At 37.4% G+C, this 27,735-nt stretch overlaps 1 protein-coding gene across 3 annotated transcripts in view; it reads left to right on the top strand.

Annotated features, from left to right (window-relative positions):
- The window catches only part of SOX6 (SRY-box transcription factor 6), a gene marked incomplete at its 5' end in the record, with an annotated part of 229,949 nt that overhangs the window by 140,928 nt on the left and 61,286 nt on the right, over nt 1-27,735 (top strand). For all 3 annotated transcript variants that reach the window (XM_082000010.1, XM_082000011.1, XM_082000012.1), the window contains one exon: nt 24,458-24,607. In XM_082000010.1, the coding sequence (XP_081856136.1) occupies nt 24,458-24,607 (150 nt within the window). The remainder of the gene's footprint in view (nt 1-24,457; nt 24,608-27,735) is intronic.

Genomic DNA, 27,735 nt, shown 5'->3' on the forward strand with positions numbered 1-27,735 from the left:
GATACTGCGAGTGAAAGACATTGTACTGTGTATTTTATATCGGCAGAGTTAATGGTATTTCTTTAATTATATGACCAGTTGATGGGAGATATGTTCAAAGATCTTTTTGTGCTTTATTTTCATTTAGTCTTTCCCCTGTAGCTGCAATGCACTACGTTTAATTGGAGCAGTGAGTGTATCCACACAAACGTGTCTTACTGGGGTTTTTTCTTTTTTTCAGACAGTGTGGTGCTGACAATACAATAAATTGCAAACTCTTTTAGCTTCTGTATTTAGGTAATCTCAACCTTTCCGTGCATTGAGCTGGTCAGATGCCAAGCATAGTCAGGAGCGTTGGTTTGGTCATTTATTTATTTTTGGCATGTATATAATGAAATGTTGTGAGAGAAAGATTTATGTGCCATATTATTAGCTAGCTTTTTGTGGCAAGAAGTTTTTAATTTCACAAGAAAAGACACAACAATGTCATAAATAATGAAGAAACAGTCAAAAGCTTTCAGAGGTAAAATGTGCGGAAAGGAAGTGACAGTGAACATGAGAGGAAAGGCCATTAAAGATGCACGTAACTATTTGCAAGTAAACCTTTGAAAACTCTGTTTGACTTAGATTAGAGTTGGGTTCAGACGCAAAGTAGGAAGAAATTGTGCCTATAGTAGCAAAGTACTGCCATGTTAATATCCAAATATTTACTTTGCTTACCCTTCTGCAATTATTTTTTTTTTCTCATCTTTACCCAGTGCTGGTATTCTTCTTGCCAAGTTAATTTAGGAGAAGTAAGACTGGGACCAGAACTCACTGTTCAGAGTGGTCCAGAACTGGTGAAAAAGACCCCTTGAGCTTATGTCATATTGTCTTATGAACCTACAATCAAAACTTGAAAAGAGAACACCCTGCCACTGCAGGGAAAGATCTCCCAAAAATACTTTTGGGTCATGATAGTATTGTGTTAAGACTGTACCTTGGACAGGCTTCAAACCGAAGGGAAGCTCTTCAAAAGAAATAATAGCAGGTGTCCTTTTGAAAACCTATATTTGAATACTTACTGAAGCAAAAGTCTCGTTAGCTTTAGTTGAGAAAATACTTCCGAAATCACCTTTGTGAATAGAGAGACTATTCTTGCTACCTTTGACATGCAGTACAACAAATTGTGAGCCTACACAAGACTGTAAGGCAGGAAAGGATAAAAACCATTCAACTGCAAAAGAAACAGGATCAGAATCACAGACATTCTTGATTCTTTTCTTTTACAAGGTCCATTTGTAGCTTGACCCACAGATCTGTTTGCATATCAACCTTGATCAGAACCTTCAGCAAGAGTGCAGAAATTCATTAATTTGCAGAAATGATAGACTGAGCTGTTAAACTTGAGGAGCACAATTAGAGAAAAAACAACCAGCAAAGAAAGTGGTGCTAATAAACTCAGAAACGTTTGAGTGCTTGAGGGGCCAGAGTTTCCCTTCATATATATGTGTTGTAAAAGAGGTTTTTTGTTTGTTCCGCCCCCTTTCTATTTTATTTGAATTTCACCTTTATGGGATTTCAAAACCTTTAATGTTTCAGGGTCATAAGAGCTTAAGTAATAGGGTACTTGAGCTTCAGTTGGTACCTGCTCATCTGATTGTCAAATTGGCCGAACTAAATTTTATTTACTCCTACTATTAATATTCTCTTTGTGTAAATTCCCTAAGTGTTCCCTAAATGAACATTTATTTGGGTGTGTTTGTTGGAGGGAATTTGTTGTTATACCTGATGCGTCATGAAGACTGTTAGGGGTGTAGCATTTCAGCTCATTTTTCCATCTTTGCTTCCCTCCCCCCTTCTTTCTCTGTTTTGCTTCCTTTCTTCCATGTACCCCACCCACTTATTTATTTACATGAATGCTGTGACCATGGTATCTGAGTATTTCCCAAGTGCTTAAAAATACTGATCACAAAACTAATCTCTCTTCCTTTCTGCCAGTGGGAGAAACAGCTAATTCATTTGCAGGTTTGGTTTTGTTTCTACACGTGAGTGTGTGTGTGATATCTATGTTTGGAGAACCTGGGGAGAGAAAGCTGTTCCAATTTAAAAAGCTTTACAGTAGCTCTAACATTTCAACTTTACCAGGGCTTTATTATTAATTCCAAAATTATATTCCATAATCCACATCCAGCTGCAGTGGAAATGCTGTCATCTTCAAGATTATTATCTCTCCGTCTTTTTCACCTTTTTTTTTTTTTTTTTTTTTGCGATGATCAGGCTTCAGGTAGGAGCTAGCAGTAATTTTGTGTTCTCATCTTTCTGTGTGTTAGGACAACTTCTGTGGAAGCTCTGAATCTAATAGTACAGAAAACAATTTACTCCCAGGTACATCATGTAACAATAGCAATTATGTCATAAATGATGTTTCATCAGTGGACAATTTGTAATTAATGATTTGCCCATCTTGTTCAAGCTATTTAGCACATTGGTATCAAAATGTATTTTCTCTGAATTGTACGTCTGTTCATCAGTGAATTATGTATCTCCGTGAGTTAAAAAACTTTATTGAAATAATATCTAGGAATGTCTCAAGTAACTAGTTTCACTCCCATGGGCCTTGCATTAAAAAAATTAAAAAAAAAATTAAGTTCTCCTTTGGCAACAGACCTGTTTGAGCCATCTACTCTTAAGATTTTGCGTCACATTGATCAGCTAGTGGTAAAATACTGTTAATATTTAGTTGTAGCTTTGAATATGCTGAAATAAAGTAGTAATGACCACATGTTTATGCCAGTCTGTGTTCCTGAAGTGGTGGCTTGTTCTGCTTTGGGGTGACATCAGATGGCTTCTTTTTATCTGTATACCAATCTCATGAGGGTAGCATTGAGGATGTTTTTGACAAAAAGATTTAAAACTCTGTCTTCCCATTGACACTTCCCATCAGCTCAGCCCCATCTCACCAGTTTCCTCAACAACTTGGTCAAGATTTAAATAATATGTGTGATAGGACCAAGCCTTGTGTGTTAGGTCTCTCAGCATGAGGGACGGTCTTGCTGATGAGCGAACAGATCTCTAGGTGTGGTCTAAGAAGAAGGACCAAGCTATTTCTGTTCACCCCTCCAGCTTCAAACAACTGTGAGTGAATCCCGTCAAATCAACCTCCTGCTAAGTAGTTTACAGATATATTACCAAATACACCTGTAGCAGGTATGCATAGTGGTGTGTGAACCAGTTCTGATGCATGTGTGTAATAAGAGCGTGTCGCTTTAATTAATCAGTGTGAGCAGTAAAACCTGTCAATAATTTTCTCTTTGCTCCTCTTTTTTATACCCCCTTCTGTGGAGTTTCTCCCCTTTCCCGTTTTCCTGATCTTTTTCCCTGACAAACATTTTGTCAAATGATTGCACTGTTATTAACTAATTCAAGATATCTGTGCCCAGTAATCTTGCTAAATGAGTGAACTTGATCATGAAATGGGTTTTCTCAGCTCTCATGATTCTGGTTGCAGTAACCTAGATACTGGGAAGTCCCAGTGGTGGTAGAGGTGGCACCTGTATGTCTTTACTTTCAAACAAGGAATGTTACTGTATGGTCTTTATTGTTTTAAAAAATCTGCCTTCATTCTTAGATATTTCTACAAAGCAGTCTATGTGGTAAATAAGGAAATGTCGCAACTCTCTCAACCACGACTGATAAACTGTTGATAGAAAGGGAAGCACTACAATGATGCTAGCTGGAGTTATTCCTAAACAAAGTGAACTCTAGGAAAAAAAGGCAAAATAAAAAAGCTTTCGTTCATAACTCTTTTCCCAAAATATTTGTGTAATTTGTCCTTCAAAATTTATCGCTTATAACATTAATGAACCTTGGCAAGTCTTAACTATAGTTACAGCTGTGTTCTTGAAGCCTGAAGTTTTTAGAATCCATTAAAAAAAAATTAAATTTTAACTAAACACATATTTGTCTGTTTCTTTTCTCCCTTCCCATCTCATCTTACTCCTCCATACTCTCTTCTAATTGCAGACAAAGTAAATGACCTTTTTTTTATACCGCTGGGTGTGGATCCAGTGCGCTGCTGAAGCATTGCATAGCCTGCCTCAGGGGCACAATATTAGTAGAGGGAAGGCCAAAGAATGCTATTTTTAGTTGAACAGTTCAGCAGATGGAGGCATGAATACTCATATATCTGAAGGTTGAGGGGTTTGAACCATTAATTTTGATAATGTATTTAACCCTGGGAACAATCAGAAACTGTAACTCTAAGGTTACAATGCTTTTGACCTTAGGAGAACAGAGGGCACTTGGTACAGTAAACAATATATTACATTTCTACTTATTCCAATTCTCTCACACATATAAATTTCAGGACATAGTTGACATTTGCTTTCCTCAGCTATTTTAGTGCTGGTCCTTAAAGTAAGTCAAGAAGAATGTGCAGGAAAGAGGCCAATGTAATGCGACAGTCATGTAAATACGGCCTTTAAATAGCTAAGATGTTAAATGTGGCCTTTTATGAAGAAATATTATTCTCAGGAATTAGAATCTTGGTGACTTATTATTTCAATGAAAAAGTTGTTTTAGTGGACTGCTGCTCTTACGGAGTTTCCTCTATATGCTGAAACCTTAAAGTAATTTTTCAGTGGGGCTAATGTGATCTGATAGTGATAGCTCACACTGGAGGTGATTTGGTCCCACTCTGGTACCACATCATGCAAAGTGATGTACCTGCCTTATGTCTTATTAAATGATGCATGCTCCTCTTCAACAAATATAGCTGTTAAATATCACGCAGCTTAAGTATTTCTAATTAAAATATCTCCATGTGTCAGCATATTGGTAATGTATTATTTTAATCCATTTATTTTGTTTATGAAACAGTGACATATGTTTAGATTGTGAAATATATGAGCCTTAAAAATCACTTTATTGAAGAAAATTAATTTCTACAATGCTGTCTCAGTAATGTGTTCGCTCACCCAGTCAGTCACTGGCAGGGCTGCCAGTCTTAATGTTGGTTAGACACAGTTTAACAGTTTTATCTGACATAACACTCTCAGATGTAGGCAATAATAATTTCTTCAAATGCAAAAAACATGGGGTTTTCCTTTTTTTTTTTTAAAGACAACGAAGAATGGGGATTGGGTAAATGTGAAAGGGATTTGGTGAGACCAATCAAAATTAAAACCACCTAGCTACCTTTTCAAAGTTAGACACTGTAATTTGTTTGTCAGCAGGTAGATGTTTGGGTCAGCACTGTGAGTGAGCAACTGTCAGCGGGAATTCCTACAAGACAAGTAATTTCCCTCAATGTATTACTGACAGATTGCTCACTTCTTCGAATCACTAGAGAAAACAAACTTAATATTGTTACAGGCAGAGTTTCTGTCTTCATTAGCCTTATAGAATGATTTTATCTAGGATTCAAAGACTACTGAGCTCTAGGAGGGCATATTTTAACAGAATGTTCCTTATTATGATACAGTGAATAGTGGCCTAAATTAAGTGAATGTGGTGTGCAAATTTCAGTATATGGAAGTAGTAAATTAAATATTTTGGTCCTTTTCTTATGTAGAAATTTCGGTTGTAGCAGAGGAAGGAAAGAGGTTGAAAGAAGATTTTATTAGGGCTCTGAGAGACCAAGCAAGCCCTTTAATAAAAATAAAATTAAAAATATGCCAACCTTGCAATACTAAGGAAAATTTAATTAAAATCAATGAAATAGTTATTCTTGTGCCTTTTCCCACTTGAATGTTTATGTCTCTGTATGTAATATCTGTGTTATCAAGTTGAATTATATCAATGGCATCATCAATGAAAATTATGTCATTGAGTCAATATTTTACCATATGACCTCCTTTCTTTGCAGAATTTTTTAATACTCCATCTTCTCCTACTCCTTCTCAACTTCAGCCCTGAATTATCTGTTGAAGTGATTTTCCTCAGGAAAAGACAGCCCATCAAAATGGAGACTTTTTGCAGTCAAATACCCATTCTGATGAAATTTTTGCCAGTTGGATTTTCCTAGCTTCCCCAGTAACGGCATCCCTGATCAAAATGAGAGGGAGTCTCCCTATTCTCTTCAAGTTAGTGAAAATGGACAGACAAACAAAACCATTAGCTAAAGTAATCAGCCTGGTACAGCAGCATCGCAAGACCCTTTTCTCACCCATTTAATGCCCTGCATCTCCAACAGCTGCTCTAAACAGCATGTCTTTGTTACTCTCATTCTTGCTTAATGGAACAGTGTCACAGTATTTAATTAAAAATTTATAGGAATGTTTAAGAAAGAGACTGTTTCTATAGTCTTCAGCATTTCTAGTACTTGTCTTGGATGTGGCAAGCCTAAGTCCAGTCCTGGGCTTGTGTTTCCCCATGTTGCAGGAAGGACACTAGCCACCAGACTGTCACCCAGTCTGGCATAGCTCTCTGTCTCTGTTCCCGTCAGATGACCAACCCCTCCTCTGCCTTGGAAAGCCTTCCCGTCCTGCGCCTGCTCTCCTCTCCCAAGAGGGAGGACTTTTCAGTCTGGCAGCTGGGGATCAGGCTCCTGGCGTGATTCCCATCTTTTGCACCTTGAGATCTTACCAAGCAGGACAGCTGCCTTCCAGGCCCATATGCTCTGTTCCGGGGAGAATTTACCAACGAGATCATAAGTTGCACAGACATAAACTCACGTATCAGGAAACTTGTATGTTTAAAAGGATGTCATCCTTATAGCCTGGATTGCAGGAGGTTTCCTGTGCCTCTTCAGTCTGTATCAAGGCAGAAGCTTGAGCCCAGGTGACTGGAGGAGGCTGAGCCCCCAGCGTCAACAAGACGTTCTCGCTGCCTTAACCACTGGCTGCCCCTTAGTGAAAGCCCACGCTCTATTTTAAGATAATTGTGCTTTGCAAAGCTCCCTCCCTGGGGTATATATTCACTCAGAAGCCAGTAAGAAGCAAATAAGTTACTGCTGCGTTTACTGACACAGCACCAGAGGCACCAGTACTACCGGGACGAGCACAGTTTTTAAAGCTCTTTTAAAACTGTGGCATGCCTTTGGGGAATAGGCTGACTGTGAGGCATACTCTGGCGGTTGGATTCCTTCAAGCTTTCTAGAAATGTATATGGTGTATGCCTTACAGGAATTAGCTGCAAGTGAATATGTTTCTTGAATTTTATTATACTTCTCATAACCATAGAGCAAGCTGCTTAATTTGGCTACAAATTACAAACACGAAAGACTTTTTCCTGTGAAGGGGTTAACAGATTTGGATGTTTAGGAACTTGGCAGCAATCAGATTAAAGACAAAAATGCCTTTTAAATCAGGTCTATACACAAAGGAAAATAATACACTTCTGTACCATCATTCCTTCCTGACTAATTGCTACAGAAAAAGAAAACTTAATAAGTCACCTTTCATCTGAAGTAAAAGTTCTAAGAATAAGGATGGTTAGATGAGAGTGTCTAGGTGTAGAAATACAAACACACACGCATGCTCTAAGGAAGCAGAAGAATTCTCTTAAAGACGCATGGACTGAAAAGATACCATCACCTGCCTTATTTCGGGGCATCTTTGAATATAAGAGAGTATTCCCTCCCACTGACCCAGTTCAGAAAGGGAAGTTCACAGAAGATGAGCTAGAACTCATCAAACCAGTGTGTAGATAGTGCAATCACTGAGTAGAGTCTTTTTAGATGACAAAATAGAAATGGTTTTGCCTCCAACACCATGCTTGTCTAAGATGTGTATATTTGGCCTGTGATGTTTTTGGAATCCATATGACTGAGAAACTAGAGAAGTGTCCTAGCTCATAGAAAGTATTGGAATCATCTGTCTGTTCTTAAGACTCAGCATGAAGGCTGCATATGGCTATGGGGCACAACAGAAGGCTTGCATATCAGTCCTGAAAGAAAGAAACTGGAGGGGGTAGCATCTTAAGGAATACAGAAAGAAAAAACACATCGTGCTTAAATGTCAGTATTGAGGGATTATTCAAGACTTAAAGGAATAATTCACGAAATCTAGTGAAGTCAACACAATAGAGGACATATTTTAGTGTTGTGCATGAATTACAGCAAATAGCTAAGCGTGAAAACAAATGAAGAAGTATTTCAGGTGCAGGAATAGTGAGAGTATGTTGTCATGTCCACTGGCATTTTTGGGAAGTGAAATGAGAAATAAAAGAGGAAAAGTCCTTTCAAAAAAGTTGTATCATTTGTCCTACACACTAGAAAGAGAACAAGTCACCAGATTTAACTAGTCTACAGCTTTATTAAATAACACATCTATGAACTATGCAGACTAATTCATCCAGTACGGGCCACCTCTTCTGCTGCAGTCTTTAACATCTAGGGGAGGGCTAAGACGAGGCCTCATAACCATTTTAATCTGGTCCCAGCATGGATGCTGAAGTATCATCACACCCACTGCAGTTCAGAAAGCATGGCAGCCTTACACCAAATTCACATTTGCTTGTGTAAAATACATCAGCTTACAATGAATTTGTAATAGTAAGTTCCCAGTTACCTGTTTTTGAGGTGCAAATGTGAATTTTTTTTAGATGTAATTTTTATAAGCCAATTTGAATAGGTTTTGCATAATTTTATGTACATTTCCTTTAAGGAAATTATTTAATTTTCCTTGAAGGTGCATGAAAGTTCTAAATATACAGTAAAAGATCAGTGTGAGATATCTGCTAAGCAGCCTGTATAGCACAATTATTTCTAATGCTTTAAAATACCTGTAAACTGGCCTTGTTTTCTGCTTCACAAAGAAAACATTTCACTGTTTTCGGCATTTAAATGTACATTTTAAATATGTTGACTTATCGGGTAACGCAGCAGGCTGAACAGGGACAAACCATTTTTAATGGTATGTTAATTGAATGGGATGCTAGAGATGCACCTGAGTGACTTTTTTCCCAGATGTGCCCCAGCTGACTGATAAAGCTGCTCCTGATCAGTAGAGCCAGTATGTATTTATTACATCCCTGTCTTTCGTCCATTTTCTTTACTTGAAAATAATAGAATGGCTGCAAGCTACCACATGAACTGTCTGTGTCTCTTATGAAGGTAGGAAAACGTTACGGCTTCAAACCCTAAGCAGCACTTTCAGAAATTCAGCTCTTAAAGGTAGATTTGCCTCCGCATCTTCTCACAGGGCGGGGGTTCAGACGCGAGAACTGAGCGAGGTAGTTTAAATGGGGCTCTTCCTTTTTCCTGACTTGCACCCATTTATTATTGGGATGGAGTCTCATTATTCTGTCATGGGAGCCTATAGAAATTTAACTGTAGTGATTTTGCCTCTCAGTATGGTAGCAGTAGTAGGTGAGCGTTCAGTTTTCTTGTTCTGTGTCTGTACAATTCTAAACAGGCAAATTACTGCAGTCGTCATATTTGACAATTTCTCCATCTGGGTGGTCAGATAGTGAATGAAGCCACCAACCTATGCCAGATTGTAAGAAATATTTCTAGAGAAGATTTATTGCCCCTTATTTTTCCCATGTCCTGATTTCCTTCTCTTTTACTTATGCCTCTGTTTTTATGTCTGCTGCCAGGTTGACAAACCTAGAAGGTCTCCTAAAAGCAGCAACTGCACAACCATCTTCTGCCCTGAATTGATTTCATCCCCTGTAGGACTAGGAGAATAATTATGTTTTTAGACCCCTTCAACTAAGATTGTCTACATTACTGGCAATCGCACCAGTGACATGTACATGTGCTTACTAGGAAACTCATTCACCAACTCATTTCACACAGCTCAACAAGCAGTTACTCATAATTGCTTGTAATCCTGCTGACATGAGCCTGAATGAAACTTCTGACTTCTCTCACAAAGCCCATCTATGTGTTAACATTTTAAAAAAATAAATGCGTGAAATTCTGAAATGCAAAATTTGATAAGCTTTCATAGCTATCATCCATTCATCAAACTTACTGTAATTAATTGCTTTTCAATCATATAATTTTATGTCCCTTATCACAGAGTTGTCTTTAAGCAGCTCCTTCTTTTTACACTAGTTTTAGTCTAGAACACATTTCTACACATCAGGTGTGTGAAACTGTCTAAATTCGTAATTTAACTGCTCTTCGTATAGACCTCTCACATTTATTGTTAAAGATACTTTATATTAGCAGTAAGGAATAAAAATCTGAGTTTTGGAAAAGCTTCTAAAAGAGTATCAGAAAGCATTTAAAATTCTTTCTATGAATAATTTGATTTACAGTGTCACCAGAGAAGGTAATATTATGATAGCATAAAGTGAATGAAAAAACTGTGCTCCGATGCAACCATCTAGTTATATTTTCATATTTTTCTGATAGATCTGATTATATTTTTATTTTAAATTAGTGCTGCTTATTTGCTTTCCTTGGATACAGGAGAAGGAGTTTAAAATACTAGAGCCTTTGTTTGCAGGTATCTTCGGACTAGATGAGCTTGTTACTCTGTTAACTTTAGTGCCCTCCACAATTTTGATGAGGAAGAATTTATGCTATAAAAATGTGAAAAGCAAATTCTAATAGGAGCAAACATATGAACATCACATAAAGATTTATCTTTAACATTTCACACTTTTTGTTGAATAACACTGGAAACCCAAAATTACTTCTTCAAGCAAATGCAGTTGACCTTTGCTGTGACTGGCTTCCCACCAAAGGCATTTAGGCTAAAATGAACGTATAATTTATTTATCTGTTTACTTCTACAATCAAATACCTAATAGTTTTAAGCAGAGTGTGTCACAGTTATTTTGTAAAATCATAAAATTTAAAGATTTTTTGCCAATTTCCAAGCTGTGCAGTACAACGTATAATGTGGGAGAATTACAAAGATAACTCGATTGTGTTCTTTCCTGTGCATGGTAAACAACAGGAGAACTGTGATCAAAAAGTAGCATATCAGTAATCTGACAGCATTAAATGAAGGAATGCAAATCTTTGTGCTTAAGAGAAAGATTTTATTGACATTTCTGCTATCTTCCTGCAGAGGAAATGGCTATAGGCATTTGCTGATGTTTTTACATATTGTTGCATTCTGGTCGTTCTTGATAATTACAATGTTTTATTAAAATAACAGATTTTATTAATGGTCACATTTTACCTTTAACAGGAATACTTTATGATTGTATTCAGATACACCTAGTTCAGACATTGGGGTAATGCATTAACAGTGCATCCATTTCACGAGCAGCACGAAGGAAATGGTGGCTTGTTCAGGTTCACAGAGGGTGTGTTTACATGGAAGGTCTGAGGGACACTTCCTAGTTTCCAGGTGCAGGTGCTCACCCCATGTGGAGGTGGGACACAGCAGTAATTAGTCTCTCCTGCCTTCTGTGCTCCTGGTTCCTGGCACACAGAGGTGAGCCATGTCCCCAGGCTGGTCAGAGAAAAGACTAAGCCAGGAGGTTGCACTGTGAGAGTGCTCCTGCTCTGCAACGGCAGAGGAAGATTCCTGGTTAAACTACCTCTCATTAGGTCCTCCTCTCGAGAAAAAATACAGCAGAAAAAGGAGGCACTCTCAGTTTGGGCTTTGATCTTGCTTTCCTAAATGACTCAAAGAATTTTCACGGTAGCGAAATAGTCCATTATTGTCGCTAGCAAAAAATACAGAAGAATAGATACACAAAGTGGAAGAGATGAGACAGTTAACATTCCCTTATTCCTTGTCAGAACTTAAGCTAGATCAACTAAAATTCTTGCTGGTTTTGTCATGCCTCAAGATAAGATGTCAATGTTTACATATTCCCATCTTTTAGACAAAAGATGCTTATTGTTTTTGGAACTCCTGAGTTACTATCTGTAAGAAATTATAAATATGTAAGACATGCCTAAGTTCACCTCACTTTTAAGTATTTTGTATAAAGAGCAGTTGTTATAAATGCAACAAGCGGTTTGTGTTACATACTTCTGTGCTTTTTCTTCTTTTGTCCTTTTCTTATACCATGAAGAATAAAACCTGGGTAAAATTAGTAATATGAGAAGCTAAGGTGTTATGGCCTCTTCCTCCATGAGGAGAAAAATACTAAGCATGTATTGTATAGAAATTTTGTTTTAATTATCATATTGTCCTTCCTGTTTTTTGTCTAGATTTTTAGTCCAGAGAGCTCCATTTAAGACAGCAAATGATCAAACTCCAGTTTTGGGGTTCCAAGCATTTCATGCTAATTTATGTGTCTGCATAGAGTTTTTTTAGTGATACGTACACTGAGCTATGCAACTGCAGTATTTCACCCCCACCCTCATTCAATTCCCTACTTTGTGCTGTAGTCTCGGTGTATTCAGCAGGTTGCACGCCAGCAGATGAAACAGATGTTTAAGCCATACTGGAATGGAGCGGCATGCTGCATCAGGACCTGGATATTCCTCTTGACATCTGGATGCTGCTGGGCTGGGAAGCCTGCCTTAGGCCGGGAGGCTGTAGGAGCCTTGTGGCAGTGAACATAGGGTCCTTGCTGCTCTTTAAGCGATTAGTGCACTGAAGCAGCAATAATGCTGAATTATCGCTTGGTTGCGTTCTTCTAAGGAATCTTGGGACAAAGGGATAGCCAAGGAGGAGTATTTACAGTAAAGTCATGTTCAGAAAGACAAGACTAATTACCATGTATTAAAAAGCTTTCTTTCAACTAATTTAATAGTAAAATTGTTATGAATACTTCAGGAAACTTTTTACAAAGCAGTAAACAAATAGCTTACAGACGCCTCCCCCTTCTCATTTAAAATCATTAAGATGAAAAAAGACAATTTCAGCTGCTTTCCAATTTCATGGTCTGGCCAAATTTTATGGAACAGACAACAAAATGTGATGGAAGACATGAAATTGAAGGTATACTAATGTTCATGCCTGCTAGAGACAAAAATGTGAACTTCTAACAGCTGCAGGGAAGAATATTAGGTATGGAAGCTGTCTGGCTTACGCATTGATTCTTTATAGTTTCACTTTATCAAGTTGAAAATTGTGCTGCATGTGCTGCTACGGCCTAAATTGTCTGCTGCAGCACTTTCCTTTATGATGTGTGTTACTTAAACACAATAGACATAGTATATTGCACGGAAATAGGTGTTTAATGTATTGTGATTACTAGCTGTTGGACAAAACAGCATTTAGCACTGGATCCCCCCCCTAATTTTCATTGTTAAGACCAATGTGTTTAAATGAGGGATCATTTTAACACAAACAGATCATGGCTTTTTGGAGAGTATGAGGTAATATTTTGAAGACCAGTTTGTTGCTCTCATTTAACCTCCAGTATTCTAAAGGGGTTATATTTAATTAACACTGGCTAAAGGCCTGACCTGAGAGGCAACCAAAAGTGATTGAACTGCATTTTCAGATCCAGGCTGTAATCTGTTGGGAGAGGAATAATAATAATAAAAAAAAATTAGAAAGCACCATTTACTGAAATTCTTTCTAACTAAGCTGTATTTCAATGGGCCATTTAATGCTCAGATGGACAAAGGTATTACTTCAGTCATTGAATTGTATCAAACCCTTTCTCAGAGGCCCAGTTTAAAAACTCTACAGGAAAAGTGGCTTAGCATCATATTCTCAGCAGACCAACACTCAGTCTGTTTGGAAAGGGGCGGGGGGCGGGGGGGGAAAGAGTGAAATGAGGTGAGACACAACCTCCAAGTCAGTGAGGATTTTTGCCTCTCCCTCCAGTCAGTGGCTTCACAAGGGAATTCCTTTCAGAAAGCAAGAGCTCCATATTTTCTACAGAAGGCTTTCAAATTTATTGTTTTTAATTTTTGTTTAGTAGCTGTTACTCTGTTTCCCCAGTCAGATTTCAGCCTGCCCTTTGTTCTTTTCTGACATGGCAGAAATATAATTTTCTCTCTGGGGGACTTAGGACCGGTACCTATGCTTTTCACGGCTAGACTTTTGACTTGGTCACATTGGAAGAAATAGGAAGTCTCATTTAAATATCACAGACTGACAATTGTGAGCTGAGTAGCTATTTTATTTCAATAGACCCAACATCACATATATTCTATGGTGATATACGATACCTAATGTACTGTCTGGACTTTAACTGTATAAAAATTTTAGGATACATTTTTGAATTTATATTTTTTGCAGAGTAAACTTTTCTTTTGTAATTTTGGTGCTGTCTCATTAAAAATTCCCAGCAGCCTCATCAGGTGATGGAGTGACATTATATCTTGGAAACTTGTCAAGGTGCTGTAAAACTAATAAACCAATGGCTTTACTTCCTAAGGGGAAACAAATACAGTATTACAGAGACAACTGCCAGGTGCCAAATTATATACATAGTCTTAGTTACTTGCAGCGATTGATAATTTATTTGAGCTCTAAGCATTCTTTCTTGGCTTTGCCCACAGCTTTACAGTAAACAGGTTGTGAACAGGCAGTTGCTGAGAGATTGTATTTAATGGTCATAATTCAATGAAATCAAAGCCATTTGATTTCTAAGGGGCACAATTTCAGGAATAATGCCTAAATGGGAGTTGCCTGCATTTAAGGGGCAAGCAGAGTGAGCTGTTTTGATGGCCATTTCTATTTCATCACATCAAAGCAGGATGAGCTCAAAAGAATGAGAAACACAGTTCACAAACGAAACAGAAATGATCTTAAGAGCACCTTAATGCACATGTGCCTGAAGGCAAGTTAGTTCTTTATTGCATGGGTGCGTATATTTTAGCTCTGTAGTGTTTCTCAAAATTTACATGCCTGTAACTGAGAGAGACTTTGGGGTTGGATGTCTATGCTGTCAGGCCGTGATGATAAACAGGTGGGGATAGGGAAAAGTGAGTGAGTGAGTGAGTCTCTAAACGTGGATCTTGCTGCAGGTATCTTCTCATTCCACCTTTCCCCCCTCCCAGGACATCAGCATGAGCTTAGAGGTCAGAATGTATTCTCTGTAAATACTTGATTTTAAAATAAGAAATATTAACAACATTTAAAGAAAAATCAGTCAAATGGCAATTTCATCTCCAGTTTACATTTCCCATTACATTAAAAATTTAAGCAGATATTTTATAGCTGGCAATACTTATTCAGGCTTTCCCAATACAAGCCCATACTGTGATGAATAAAACCAAACTTAAAATAATAGTGCAGAAACCACAGCACGTAAGAATAAGTCAAGGACAGAAAGGTCTATCATTTCTTCAGAACACATGCCGATGTGATCATTTAGTCCATTCATATTTTGAGCAGGACCTATTATATGTGCTGTGGGACTCTTTTCTATCAAGTAATGAAAATTTGCTTCTCCAAAAGATGAGGGAAGAGCTGAAAATCTATGAAGAATAGATATGGTTTAGCTAATTACTTTCCACAGCAGAAGTCTCGGTCTTTGTCACTGACTTATTTAACAGATCCTCTTAACATCTGTCCAGCAGACTGCGGACTTTATTAGCAGACAAGAGACCCACCAGATTTAGAGCCTGCTGGGTGCGTCTTCTTCTTCACAGCTGTGGATTAACTCAGACTTTCCAGAAGAGGACAACCATATGGGATAATTGGTGTCACTGGGTAGCTAAAAAAATATGAAGAAACAAATGTCTTCCAAACACAATTCACTGTTTTTACAGCCACAATTACTAGTCTGTTTAAGAAATAAGAAAGGCAGCATTACACTAAAAAAAGAAAATCTATTCATATCTGTGTGGGAATCTAATCAGGCTCTTGTTTCCAGTGACGATGGCTCCACAGTCGCACCAGGTCTGCGACAAGAATGCTCCTTTTGTGTGCCGATAATGTGGAAGCGATAAAATTTCCTATAAGAGACATATGTGTTTACATCATGAGATGTGTTATTTGACAAAACGCTTTGTTCTCTGCATATTTTCCACGCAGAGTTTCATGCTGGGTTGTTTTGCTGGAAAGCTTTGATTAGCTAGTATTAGTTGCTGAAGTAAAATAGACACTTTTGTTTTATGAGTTCTCTTGCTGAGCTGTAAATTATAGTAAAACATATAAGGAGTGACAGAAAGAAGTGCTGATTTGAACCTCTGACCCATGATTGGCATAAAAACATAAGATAACTCTTTCAAAGGACTACTGAGAGCCATAAATATTCCATGGTCCACTTAAAGTTAGGCCCTTTTAACAAAATAAAGCTGTTATTTTGCATAAGGGGATCTTGATTCTGCAATACTACAACAATACAAGCTGCAGCATCTAAAATGTATAGAGATTCTTTTATTTTTGGTATGGGTTGGCCATTATCCACAGCAGGGCAGTAGAAGTGATGAAAGTGATTTTTCTCTTTCTAAGCCACCACAATGAATTTGTGGTCAGTAAAAGGAGTTGGGACCAGCAGACACTCAGTGGTGAAATTAGGTATCTGTTACTTTGCAGCTTGAGAGAGAAGGAAAACAGGCGCGTGTATCTCCTAAGGAGACAGGAATTGATTGGAATTCCGGGCCACATAAAAATTTCCCTTGATAACACAGAACAGCAACTGACAAACACTGAAATTACTGGTGTTAATGGTTAAAAAAAACCTGAGGTGAACACATATGAATAACTGGTAAAATCATTCTTTCATCTGAGATTTTTTTTTCAGTACATGCACACCTGAACATGTAAGGAAAATTGAAGTCTTCTAACTCCATCTGTGACTACAAAATGTATTATTTGTATTTTCACAAATACAGTTAGTTTGTTTGCACATATTTGGCTGTAATAAATCTGAGAGCACATTAGCTAGCAAATACATAAATAATCACTGCAACAATCTTTGTTATTATGACATTAGTTATGCTAATTCATTAGCTCCCGGTTCATGTTACACCTTAACACCTTTTTCCAAAGGTATTTGGTTCATTATTATAGAAGTAGAGGCTATTCACACTCTGTAACACTGAGCAGACTCTGTGGTAGGGTGATATATGGGTGTTTAAAATCGGAATGTTATGTCCACTACAGATAGGTTAGGCATGTACAAACAGGGGAAAGAAAGGAATGATGCTGTTGAAAGGAAACTGTGTACATATATTATGACACTTGGATTCTGTAGAGACAATGAAGTCTTTGCAGTGTATTGTTACTTATTATTTATCATATTTCTAAATTAAACACTTTTTCCCTAATTGTTACTTCAACCTCCTGTAGACGTACTTGATTGACGCCATTTCAGATATACCCATGAGTATTTTGGGGCTTTACATGGGTAAAGCCAAACAGTTCTCAGTTATTTAATATGAACCTGTGAGTTATGTTGATGTTACATACTTGCTGGTTCTTAGATAGTAAGCTGCTATTACCTGTGTGGTGGCACACATCAACATGAGAGGAGGGTCTGGCCCACAGTAGTAGCAGATCTATAAAACTCATCCTATTTTGGTTGATTAACATTTTTCTTAGAGCAAACTGAGAAAATGCTACTGAGACATCCAGATTTCATCAAAACAAATTTATAAAATACACTATTTGAACAGGTGGCACCTGCACAAATATATTGTAAAACAAAGGAAAACATACATGTTTAGCATAAAACATTCTATCTATAAATTTGAAGGGATCTTGGTTTTGTCAGCAAAAGCTTTGATTTTTCCAAGTTTTAGACTTTTAAATCCAAATAAGGGTTGCTTTCATGTGTATGTACATTTCCTTTAACAATTTTATATGCACCTTTCTTTCTCTTTCTCCTCCTCCTCTTCCTTTTGTGTGGAGAGAACTGCCAGGACACAGATACTGATCTGCGGGAGGTGTTTTTCTGGTGATGGCACCTGGCTTTTTGGCAGACTCTACAGGCAGTAGCTGCCTTCAAGTTGCCCCTGGGTTTGTCATATGATTAAGCTGCTGATGAGTTACTTAGGCTGTCTTGTGTTTCTGGATGTCGTTTTCTGTTAACCTACCTCTCAGTCTAAGGATCTCATAAAAATAATCTCAAAACAAAGAGGAAAACAACCATGTGCTTTTTTTTTTTTTTCTCCTATATATACATAAGCCAATAACCCCATTTCTTTCCTTGGTGCTATAGCAGAGTTCTCAACTGCAGTGTTAGTCACTGAATGTGTTTGGTGCAAAAGACATGTCAATACCAAAAACTACATTTATATACAAAATTAGGAAGGAATATGTACAATTAATGTTACTTTAGAAACAGTTTTTGCACTTAGAATAAGATGTGTGTGAAATTTTCGAGTAGGATATTTATGCTTCTGCACTGCTTTTTGGAAAGGTTACCTTGCCTGAACTGCTGAAGGCTATACCAGTGACATCGGGCTCAGGTCAGCACTTAACCTTTATTTCCATAGTTATTATCTTTGACACCCAAAACATGGGTTTGAGCACTAATTCATTCTTCCTCCAAACAGAAGAAAAACGTTTTCAAACAGAGACTCTGTTTCCTTTAATCTGTTTGACATCAAGCTTATTTTAAGCACCTCTACACCAATAATAAAAAATAAGCAGACCCACTGAAGGTCATTTTTTTTTGTTTTGGGTAGCTTCTTTTCAGAAATGTGCACTGGAAATAGTAAAGATGTTGCTGGTTTTGGTGAGCTTGTAAAAACCCTTTGTGATCAGACAGTTCTAAGTATTATTATTGCATGTTATATACTCAGAAGGAAAATTCTGGAATTATAGCTTTGCGACACTACATACTAAATATACTGTGGAAAAAAATAACTGCATTACCTCTTCTAGTGCAGTATTTAAACAGCACTTGCAGTCACTCCTTAGAGTTTTTCATCTTTAGAAACCAAATTGCTCATTGTCTAAATAGCTGAACTTTCATCTCTATAAATAAGATATTTCAGCTTTGCACAATTCATTTAAAATGCTGACAAATAAGGATTCTCACTTGATTCGCAGTAGTTTTATTGTTCGGTTTCATTTACTGTAGCAAATGTATTTGTTGAAGATGTGACATAGGAGTTGCGTTTTTAGTAATGGAAGACTTTAGAATTAATCAGGATCCATAAAATTTAGCATTTGTTTCTGAGGAAGAAAAATAAAATTCTAGCACCTTTGGAGAAATAACATACAAATACAGAAAAAGGAGAATGTCTTTTCATTTTGGTCATAAATCTTTTAGTAAAACAAAATGTAAGGGTAAACGTTTCTAGAACAGATCCCTTCTTTCTCCTTGAATCAAGCCACCTTCCACTGAATTTCTTTGTGAGGCACCTTCCAAGTACATCCATTGCAATTCATAGTGCTAGGCCAGCCCGCATCACCTGTACTTTGATTATCTGCTACACTGACTACTGCAACCACTCTCTTTCTTATCTCCTTATTTTACATATGGCTTTGCTATAGTTTCTTCAGAGTTCTGCTGCAAAGAATAACATCTGAGTTATATCCCCACTGCTGTGACCAAATTCTCCCTCACCAACGCAGTCAGACGCAATGTCTAGCTCTTGCTTTTTTGTTCTCATATATACAAGTGCAACTGCTCTCTCCATTTCTTCCTGGGCTCATATATCTAAAGAAACTGCCTCTCTCCCATGCAGCAGTTGATAACTTTCTCTTTATTGAAATATCTTCTCTAAACAAACTTTTTCCATAAAGCCTGTCATTGACAAGCCACTGGTAAGAAAGTTATGATTATCATAATTCTGTGTTAGGTGGTAAAACAGCCTGTCACAAAGTTATCAAGTTCTTGACAGTGCAAATCTTCCTTAACTGTGTTGATTTAAGGCCCATTCTATTTCCCTTACCATGTGTTACTTCTGTAACATTTGATTCTCAAAATTCTTCACCTTTGTTCATTCATTTAGGCATAGATGCTGCAGCCTAAGAAGTAAGTATTGGTATTCCTGCCGTAAAAAAAAAGGGAAACATCTGGTGTGTAGAAAGCTTTGATCTGTGCTCATTTACTGTGTTCACTGTCATTTGGCAGAGCACGTGTCTGGGAATGTCACAGGCCTATGTGCAAGAGAAAAGTCATACAGGAAAGGGACCGGAGCTAATGAAAGAGTTTTGATTATTGAAAGCTAGTTGAAAAAATTAGCTGAAAAGCTATTGAAAAAATATTGAAGCCTGTGAGAGGGATGTGCAAGCCTAAGGCTTTTGTCTTCTGGCAAGGCATGAATGAGCACAGGCAGCAAAGGCAGTTATCCTTGTGTATCGTGAAAATATCTCGCAAAGGCATTGTGAAACATAGATGGCATTAAGAAATGTTTTAACATTTGGATCAGTCAAGATGCTTTGTTACTAGGTCATAGTTTTTTTGACAAATCTTAGATTGTGAATGATACTTTCTATAAAAAGTGTGAAGTGAAAATAATTCATCAAATGCCATAGGCAGTTTCTGAAGAAGAAAATACCACACCCTCCCACACCCCCCGGATTATAATCTTTGTTAGTTGTTCAATTCTTATTGGATAGTAGCTCTAAGCTATAACGAAGGCTTAATATTAATTCTGCTGTTTCCAGGTAAAAAAATCAGTATGTACGTGTGCTGTACACATGCTGAGTACAGCACTTTCCCACTCGCCTGTCATTTTTCTTTTTATTTAGATGAACATCATTCAGACCCATAATGACCTCCGACTTTCATAAATTCCCCTCAGATTTTTAGTTGATTATGGCTGGAATAGGGTTTCGGTAACAAGTGCTTATGTCCATAAGCTTTTAAGTTCATAGGTACTTAAATGTGAAACTTCACTTGCCATTGCCTTCAGTGAGACTTGCGGCATTTCAAAATCCTACTCTTCAGTGTCAGATCACGAGATCAGAAGAAATCTCATTCTGAAAAGTGTAAAACTACATCCTTGTTCACGTAGCTTAAGAGCTCGTTTTCAAAACTGTTAACTACGCAGGAGCACTCATAACTCAAAATCAGCACTACTTATATTTAGATGCTGGGAACTGGATTGTAAGGATCTCACTTATTGACCCTTTAAAAAAATAAAAACTAGGCTAGACATTTTTAAGGCTTCTTAAATCAATCATGAATACTTGATGGTTTTCAATATTCAATTTGTAATCAAGAGTCTTCTGAGTCAGTGGTTGGCATAAGGGTTATGAAATGCTATTCTCTTTATGTGCTAGACATACATTGAAAAAAATATATTTCAGTGTTTGAGGTAGGTTAATTTTTTTAGTCACTACTCAATAGTTAGTAGGTTAGAATTTAAATTGAACAAATTCCATTGAAACTTTTGCTTTTGAGCATTAAAAGCTAACAATCAACATTCATTCAATGTTTGGGGTTTTTCCCCCTCCTTAATCTTGCAAATAAATGCTTCACAACCTGACCATCTCAATGTGAGGTCCTAAATTGCCATTTTGAGACACAACACTGGTATTTGCAAAAACATCCATTTTATCCCTGCAATGGTGGTAAGCACATATTTTTCCAGACTGGCTAGCTCCCCATACAAACTGGTATTTAAAAGAAGTTATACAGCCTCCCAGTCCACACGGCAGTGTTGCTAGCACTAGTGCGCATTCTTGCAAGACGTGCACTCATTTGTGGAATAGTTTTGTTTTAAAGTCCAAGCAAACCAGAAAGCTAACTAGTGTTACTTATTTTTACATTTGCTTTTATGGCATAAAATAAATTTATAGAAATGCCAGGCTAAAGCCAGTACTATGACCAGTGATGAATTATACGCACACGCACACATGTATATGTATTAATGACACATACATAAAAATATATATAATTTATAGATGTATACAAATGACACATATATAAATGACAAAATTCTCTGTCTCTCTTTAGAAACATTTCTTCCTCATGCTCCTTGCAGTACAGCCACTGCAGCCCTCAACACTCTGGGAGGGGAGTGGAATACAGTTCTAATTTTATTCTACTTTTAATGTTTGCATTTCCAAAATCAAACAGTTTCCTAGACAGTCACTGAAACAGACGCTTTTCTTGTTGCTGTCTCTGTGACCCTTGAAGCCTGTGCACGTTTCCGTTGCCGGCCCTGCTGGGGCTCAGGTACCAGGTCACCGACAAGCCCTCCTCCGGCCAGCGTCACGCGTCTCTCTCTTCGTGTTGGTCTTGAGATCTCCGGTCAAGATACAGCTACACCATGGGCTGCAGTTTTTAGAGATGATAAATACACCTTTGCTTACTTGCCATGTCTACCCAGGCTACCAGCTCCATTTGCCGTGCGCGCTCGGTGCCGGTGCCCAGGCGCCGGCAGCGGGGAGCCTGCAAGGCGACCCCTGGAGGAGGGGCAGCCGGGGGCTGCCTCGCGCCGGACCCAGTCGGTTCCACAACGGCCCCACCACAGGGAACCGCCGAGCCCGACAGCCCAGATGTGGTGGTACCTTGGGAAAATGTTCTTCAGAAAGGGCAAAACGCCTCACAGGCAGCGAGGAACGAGGGACAAAGTGTGAGGAGCGGCCCTGCCGGCAGCCAGGGTGGAGGGGAGGAGGTGGAGGAGTCAGCAATGGAGGAGTGAAGCTGAGCCTGGGAAAATGGCGGGGATGGGGGATTTTAGTTTTTGTCTGTGTTTCTCACCATCCAACCCTTGTTGTAACTGGCAATAGATTGGTAACTGGTAAGTGATCTCCCTGTCTTTATCTTGACCCATGAGCTTTTCTGTCTTATTTTCTCCCTCGTCCTGCTGAAGAGGGGGAGGCAGAGAGCAGCTGGGTGGGAGGCCGGCAGCCAGCCTGGGTCGGCCCACTACACTATGCTGCTTGCCATAATTGACTATCGACTTTTATCCTCTAAGAAAGACTGAATTTTGTAGAAAGAATAACTCATACCTCACCTTTTTTGCCCTGATGGCTTACCATCAGGTAAGGTAGAAGGAAATTGTTTTGAACTTTAGTCGATAAACCTGGATGTGTTTTTACACAGAATTCCCTTCCCGCTCTTGAAAGCACAATACTCGCTACATTAAGTACTAAAGTTTTAGTCTACTTTTAGTAAAATCTAAGTCATCTCCCCCAGATAGTTGAAGTAGATGTTAAATAGGCTCCTAATTAAAAAAGAAAAAAAAAAAAATAGACAAATTACAGACAACTGAGAAAGCCATTATAATCTTTGGAGTTTGTCTTTAAATTGTATTCAAGTTTATTTTATTGTCTCTTTCATAGTATGGTGCCTGATTATTTTTGAGCTGAGAATATGCAGGATTTCAGAGTTTGTGAAGCGTACTTCCTACTCTCACATAAGCATAGCATCCTATTAAGCAAACAGACTGACCTGAAGAATATGCTAAAGGGGATAAGATCCCAGTATTAGAGAAAAAAAACCAAACCCACTTACTACTGTATCCAATACTTCATTTTCATTCTCCAGGACATCACTGAAAGCTGGGAAATTTGTCTATTTTCAATTTTTCTAGTTTTCTAGAGCAGGAAAAAATAGTACCTTAGCCAAAATATTTAAACGCCATTGATTTCAATATATTAATCCTTTCGTAGCCTCTGTGTGCTATTGAAAAGGGATGGCAGCAAACAAACAAACAAGAGTTTTCATTTGTCACCCAGAGTTCTGACTCTGCCCCTCCTTCACACATTTGTCTAGCCACTGAGTCACTGAGCTTACAGTATTGTGTAACTTTCATTTCTGTGGAGGCTTGTTATATTAGAAAAATTGTTCCAAAGAAAGCAACAATTATGACATAAGCACATCTGGCTCTTGCAAATGATTCTTTATTAAGCTTTCATTTAATTACATGTGCTGAAAGGTCTGCTTTTGATTACTGTAATTTTTTTTATTTGTCCATCTGAATGATAGTAACGTTGGAAATTACATACAAACCACCTGGCTTTTTTCTCACTAATAAGGCAAAGTTTATATAGATTTATGTGTAGATGAGGGATTACGATCTTCCCTGTTTATGGTAGAAGAATTATTGCTGATACTAATTCAAGGTGAGGGTTTAAATTTGGCCACTGGAAAGAAATTAAACCTATTTGGTTTTGTTCAGTAAACATTTTAGATTGGTAGGAATAGTTTATTTTAATATACAAGTCTTTTATTACATTTCAGTTAAACTTTTTCAAAAGTTCCATGAGGGTGTTTTTGTATTTTCGTCATGATTTACAGAAATTTTTAAGGCCTACATTCCTATTAGCATTTATAGAAGTTATAACAAACACTGTACACTGAGATGGAGACATACCCTGTTGCCTATTTTAACTTTCATTGTTATCTAGAGAAGATGCAGCGTTGCCTTTCGGCAGCAAATGGTTCCCATGTCAGCTCCCAGTAGAGGTTCTGGAGTTGGTGGGTAATTTCTGGGTAAGAAAGAAAAACTGGGAGCTTTGTTGGTTTTGACAGGGGCCTATACCTACAACCAGCCTTATAATTTTGCTTTTTTTTAAAATATTTGGACACAGATTAACATTTTGCTCTTTACAATTATCATTATTAACAAGAAGAAAAAAAAATCAGTTAAAAGTCAAATTAAGATAAAAGATATTTGTGTGTGGGATTTTTCCAGTCTTTTTTTTTCTTCTTTTTGAAAATAGCAAGAAGGGAAAAGCCATAAACAAGAAAATGCTGAAAAAATCTATAATTCCTTTAAGAGAAGAAACAGCAGAGCAATAAAAATTATGTACATTTATAGCTTTTTTTAGGAATTTTGCAGGAATGTATTGTATATCTTCTTGTCTTCCAGCAACTATATGCAGCTCAGCTGGCAAGCATGCAAGTTTCTCCTGGAGCCAAAATACCATCTACTCCACAGCCACCAAGTACGACAGGGGCACTCTCACCCACTGGGATGAAAAATGAGAAGAGAGGGACCAGCCCGGTAACTCAAGTTAAGGTATTTTTCTGTAAAGAAAAAAAGTTGGTGTCTGAACAGGACAGTGAAATTAAATGGTATATTTAATTGTTTTACAGTTGGAAGTTGAACCACATGAAAGTTCTTCAATATTCAAATAAAGTGTTCAGTTTTAGTGCTGTATTATTAGTAGAGAGAAGGGAAAAGAAAGTATTCACTTCTTGCTTACAAAAATATTGGGCCTCTTCCTAACACAGGTAGAACAACAGATTCGTCAGTAAAACATGGTATTTTCAAGATTTCAATTTGTAATCTAGTAATGTGCATAAATGGCATCCATTTCATGAATTGTTTCAGATTGAACTTTTGAGTATCTTAAAAAATGGTACTAACTTATATTTTTAGGGCACGAGGGAGACTGTAGATCTTCTAATTATTTTACAAATCTCTAGCGGTACATATTGTACACTTTTGGAAAAAGCCTCATATAAAAATAAGATGTAAGTCAGGACTCCGGGGAAAACACTGTTTCACTGCAGATTGCTTTGACTTTTGCTGATTTCACACAGCTGCTGACAACCGGGCTGCTCCTTGTTGATTTTGCGCCACTGCTGAATGCTCATGCCTGCTTATTCTCACTTGCTTGGAACCAGGCAGCTACAACATGGCACTTGCCAGCAGCTTGAAATAAACATTGTGCACCCCTTGAAATCTGTGGTGTAGCTACTACCTTTGGGTGGAACTGGCTGGCTTTTATTGGTGTGTTCTCCTGTGGTTCTCAATTTCATGATAACAAATATGCTGAGAAACAATGTACTTCAAACTGTAAAAAAACACCAACATTCAAATGTTTTACCAATTTCAATGATAGTGCTATAAATGCAGAACTATTAAAATAGATCTAAAGAAGGCATATAGTGACTTTGTGGGGGGGAGAGAGAGAGAGAAAGCATTTTTTTTGCTAGCTGCTAACACCTTACAGTCCTTAGCCTCAAATCAGCCTGGGAAGATTTTACTCACTTGAGGTAAGGGTTTGGTTTTTTTTTTTTTTTTTTTGACATGAGAGTAAAATATCGTTTGTTTTTTCATTATCATCAATCATTATGGTAAAGTGTGGGTGAGTAGATATTTCTGCCTGGGCTGATAAATTTCCATGACACTTTTTTGCTAGGCTGAGAGTACTAATAAATAAAAACTATTCCATTATGGACAGATCTAACATTTATTTAGCAAAACGTTCACTTTACCTAACTGTGGATGTGTATTAGTTCAATATTTTGCCTCTTGTAATCCAATGCCAGGCTTGAGAGCAATCAGAGAAATTTACCACATATGCAGAGTTTGTTCTGGTCAATACAGAAGCCACCAAAAGCAAAGCCCAACTGTTTCAGCAAAGTTGCCATAGTATAGTGATACCTGACACCAGTGATTTATGGTATTGAGAATATACTACTGACTACTTTAATGTGAAAAAGTAATTTCATAAGTGAGTCAGCCAAATGGATCTACACCAAACCAAACCTTTACTATATGAGTAAAATTTTCCCTGGTTAAATTCAAGCACATATCTCCTTGAACCAAGGCCAATACCATTCCAGCTTTGTGGCCAGCTGAGTCCTATTACAGACTTGACCACATGCAAATTCTTGGGGGTTTCCCTACATGATTTAACTTGAATGGACTGTAATACATGTTAATAGAAAAGAAGCCTTTTAATTCTTATTTTTATTAAGCACACTATTGCATTGAAAACGTTAAAGATAAACTACAAGGGCTTCATGGACAAATACCAATGGCTAATGAAGAAATTAATTATTAGTATAAAAGCACTCTAATAAACTAGTACCTATATGCTGTCTTTACAAACTGTTACCTTTATAAGACATGACAGTTTTGATGGTCATGCTTTGCTTAACAAATCCTCTATCTTTTCGCTGTTTTTAAACAGTTGTTTGTATATACTACATGTATTATTTATAGAATTAATGGAATTCTTTTACAGGACTCAGATCTTTCAAAAAGTAATGATATTTTTTTTTAAGTCAGTGACCAGAATGTTTCTAGCTTTTCGGTTGCCTTGCAGAAATGAGAATGCTGTCTATAAAGTACAAACAATCAGGTTCTGGCAGCGTTTAGAGGTTTTTTTTCAGATGATCGTATCAATACTAGGAAGAAAATTATTTAAAAATTGAACATGGCAGCCTAGATTCATATGTGTACATGCTCACAGTATCTAGTCTAGCAAGCTTCATAGTCTGAAAGGGCTCTGAACTCTCACAGAAATGTATTAAAGCCACTTTGTATCTGTGCAAGGAAACAGCTTGCATGTAAACATGGCCACAAAGCACAAGAATGGACTATGTCCCATATATCATTGTGTTTCTGCTTTCACTTGGACTCTGAACAGGTGTGGGCATTTGTGCACACTGCAAGGTCAGGAAGAATAAAAATGTCATTCAGTTTTGTGGAAACAGTTTAAAATTGGAGACATGATGGCATTATAAATAACCTGTTTGTTAAATTTTCCTGTTTAGTGCATTGCGTATGATCAGACGTATTTTGCTAAATTACTGCTTGACAGTAAGGAGAATGGAAAAGATGAGATAATGTAGTGTATTATTGTATTCTGACATATATTTCTAAGCTTTGAAGTGATCAGTGCAGTGTTTTAAAATGGACAATATTCTCTTATATCCAGCATAAGTCTGCTTTGGGCATATTTTAAATAAGATATCTGTCTTACTGGGCTCTTTAATTACAGAAAATCACTGTTTCGCAATTTTCCAAATGCTCTGTCTTGCTTAACATATTATGCAAAAGGAACAAGCTCAAAGAATGGGAAGAAGGTTACACTGTGAATATCTACCCTGATCAAAGAAATTAATTGCTTGAATGACTCTTCTTCCAAAAGTTAGGATATTACTGAGATGGACTTATTCTCCTGTAGCACTGAAACAAGATATATGTCAGAGAGAATTTCTTCCATAATTGCAGAGGAAAAGTATCAAAAGATATAAAAGTGCTGATACTAGATTTACATAACCTTAAAAAATATCCTTGTCTTTATGCAAATAAATATACAGATACACTAAAGGCTGAATGCATCAGAAATAACCACAGAATACAGAAATAATTACAGAAGTATCAAACAAGAAGCAGAATACCATTCC

Source organism: Phaethon aethereus (genome assembly GCF_964289735.1).
Source record: "Phaethon aethereus genome assembly, chromosome: 5".
NCBI classification, from domain to species: domain Eukaryota; kingdom Metazoa; phylum Chordata; class Aves; order Phaethontiformes; family Phaethontidae; genus Phaethon; species Phaethon aethereus.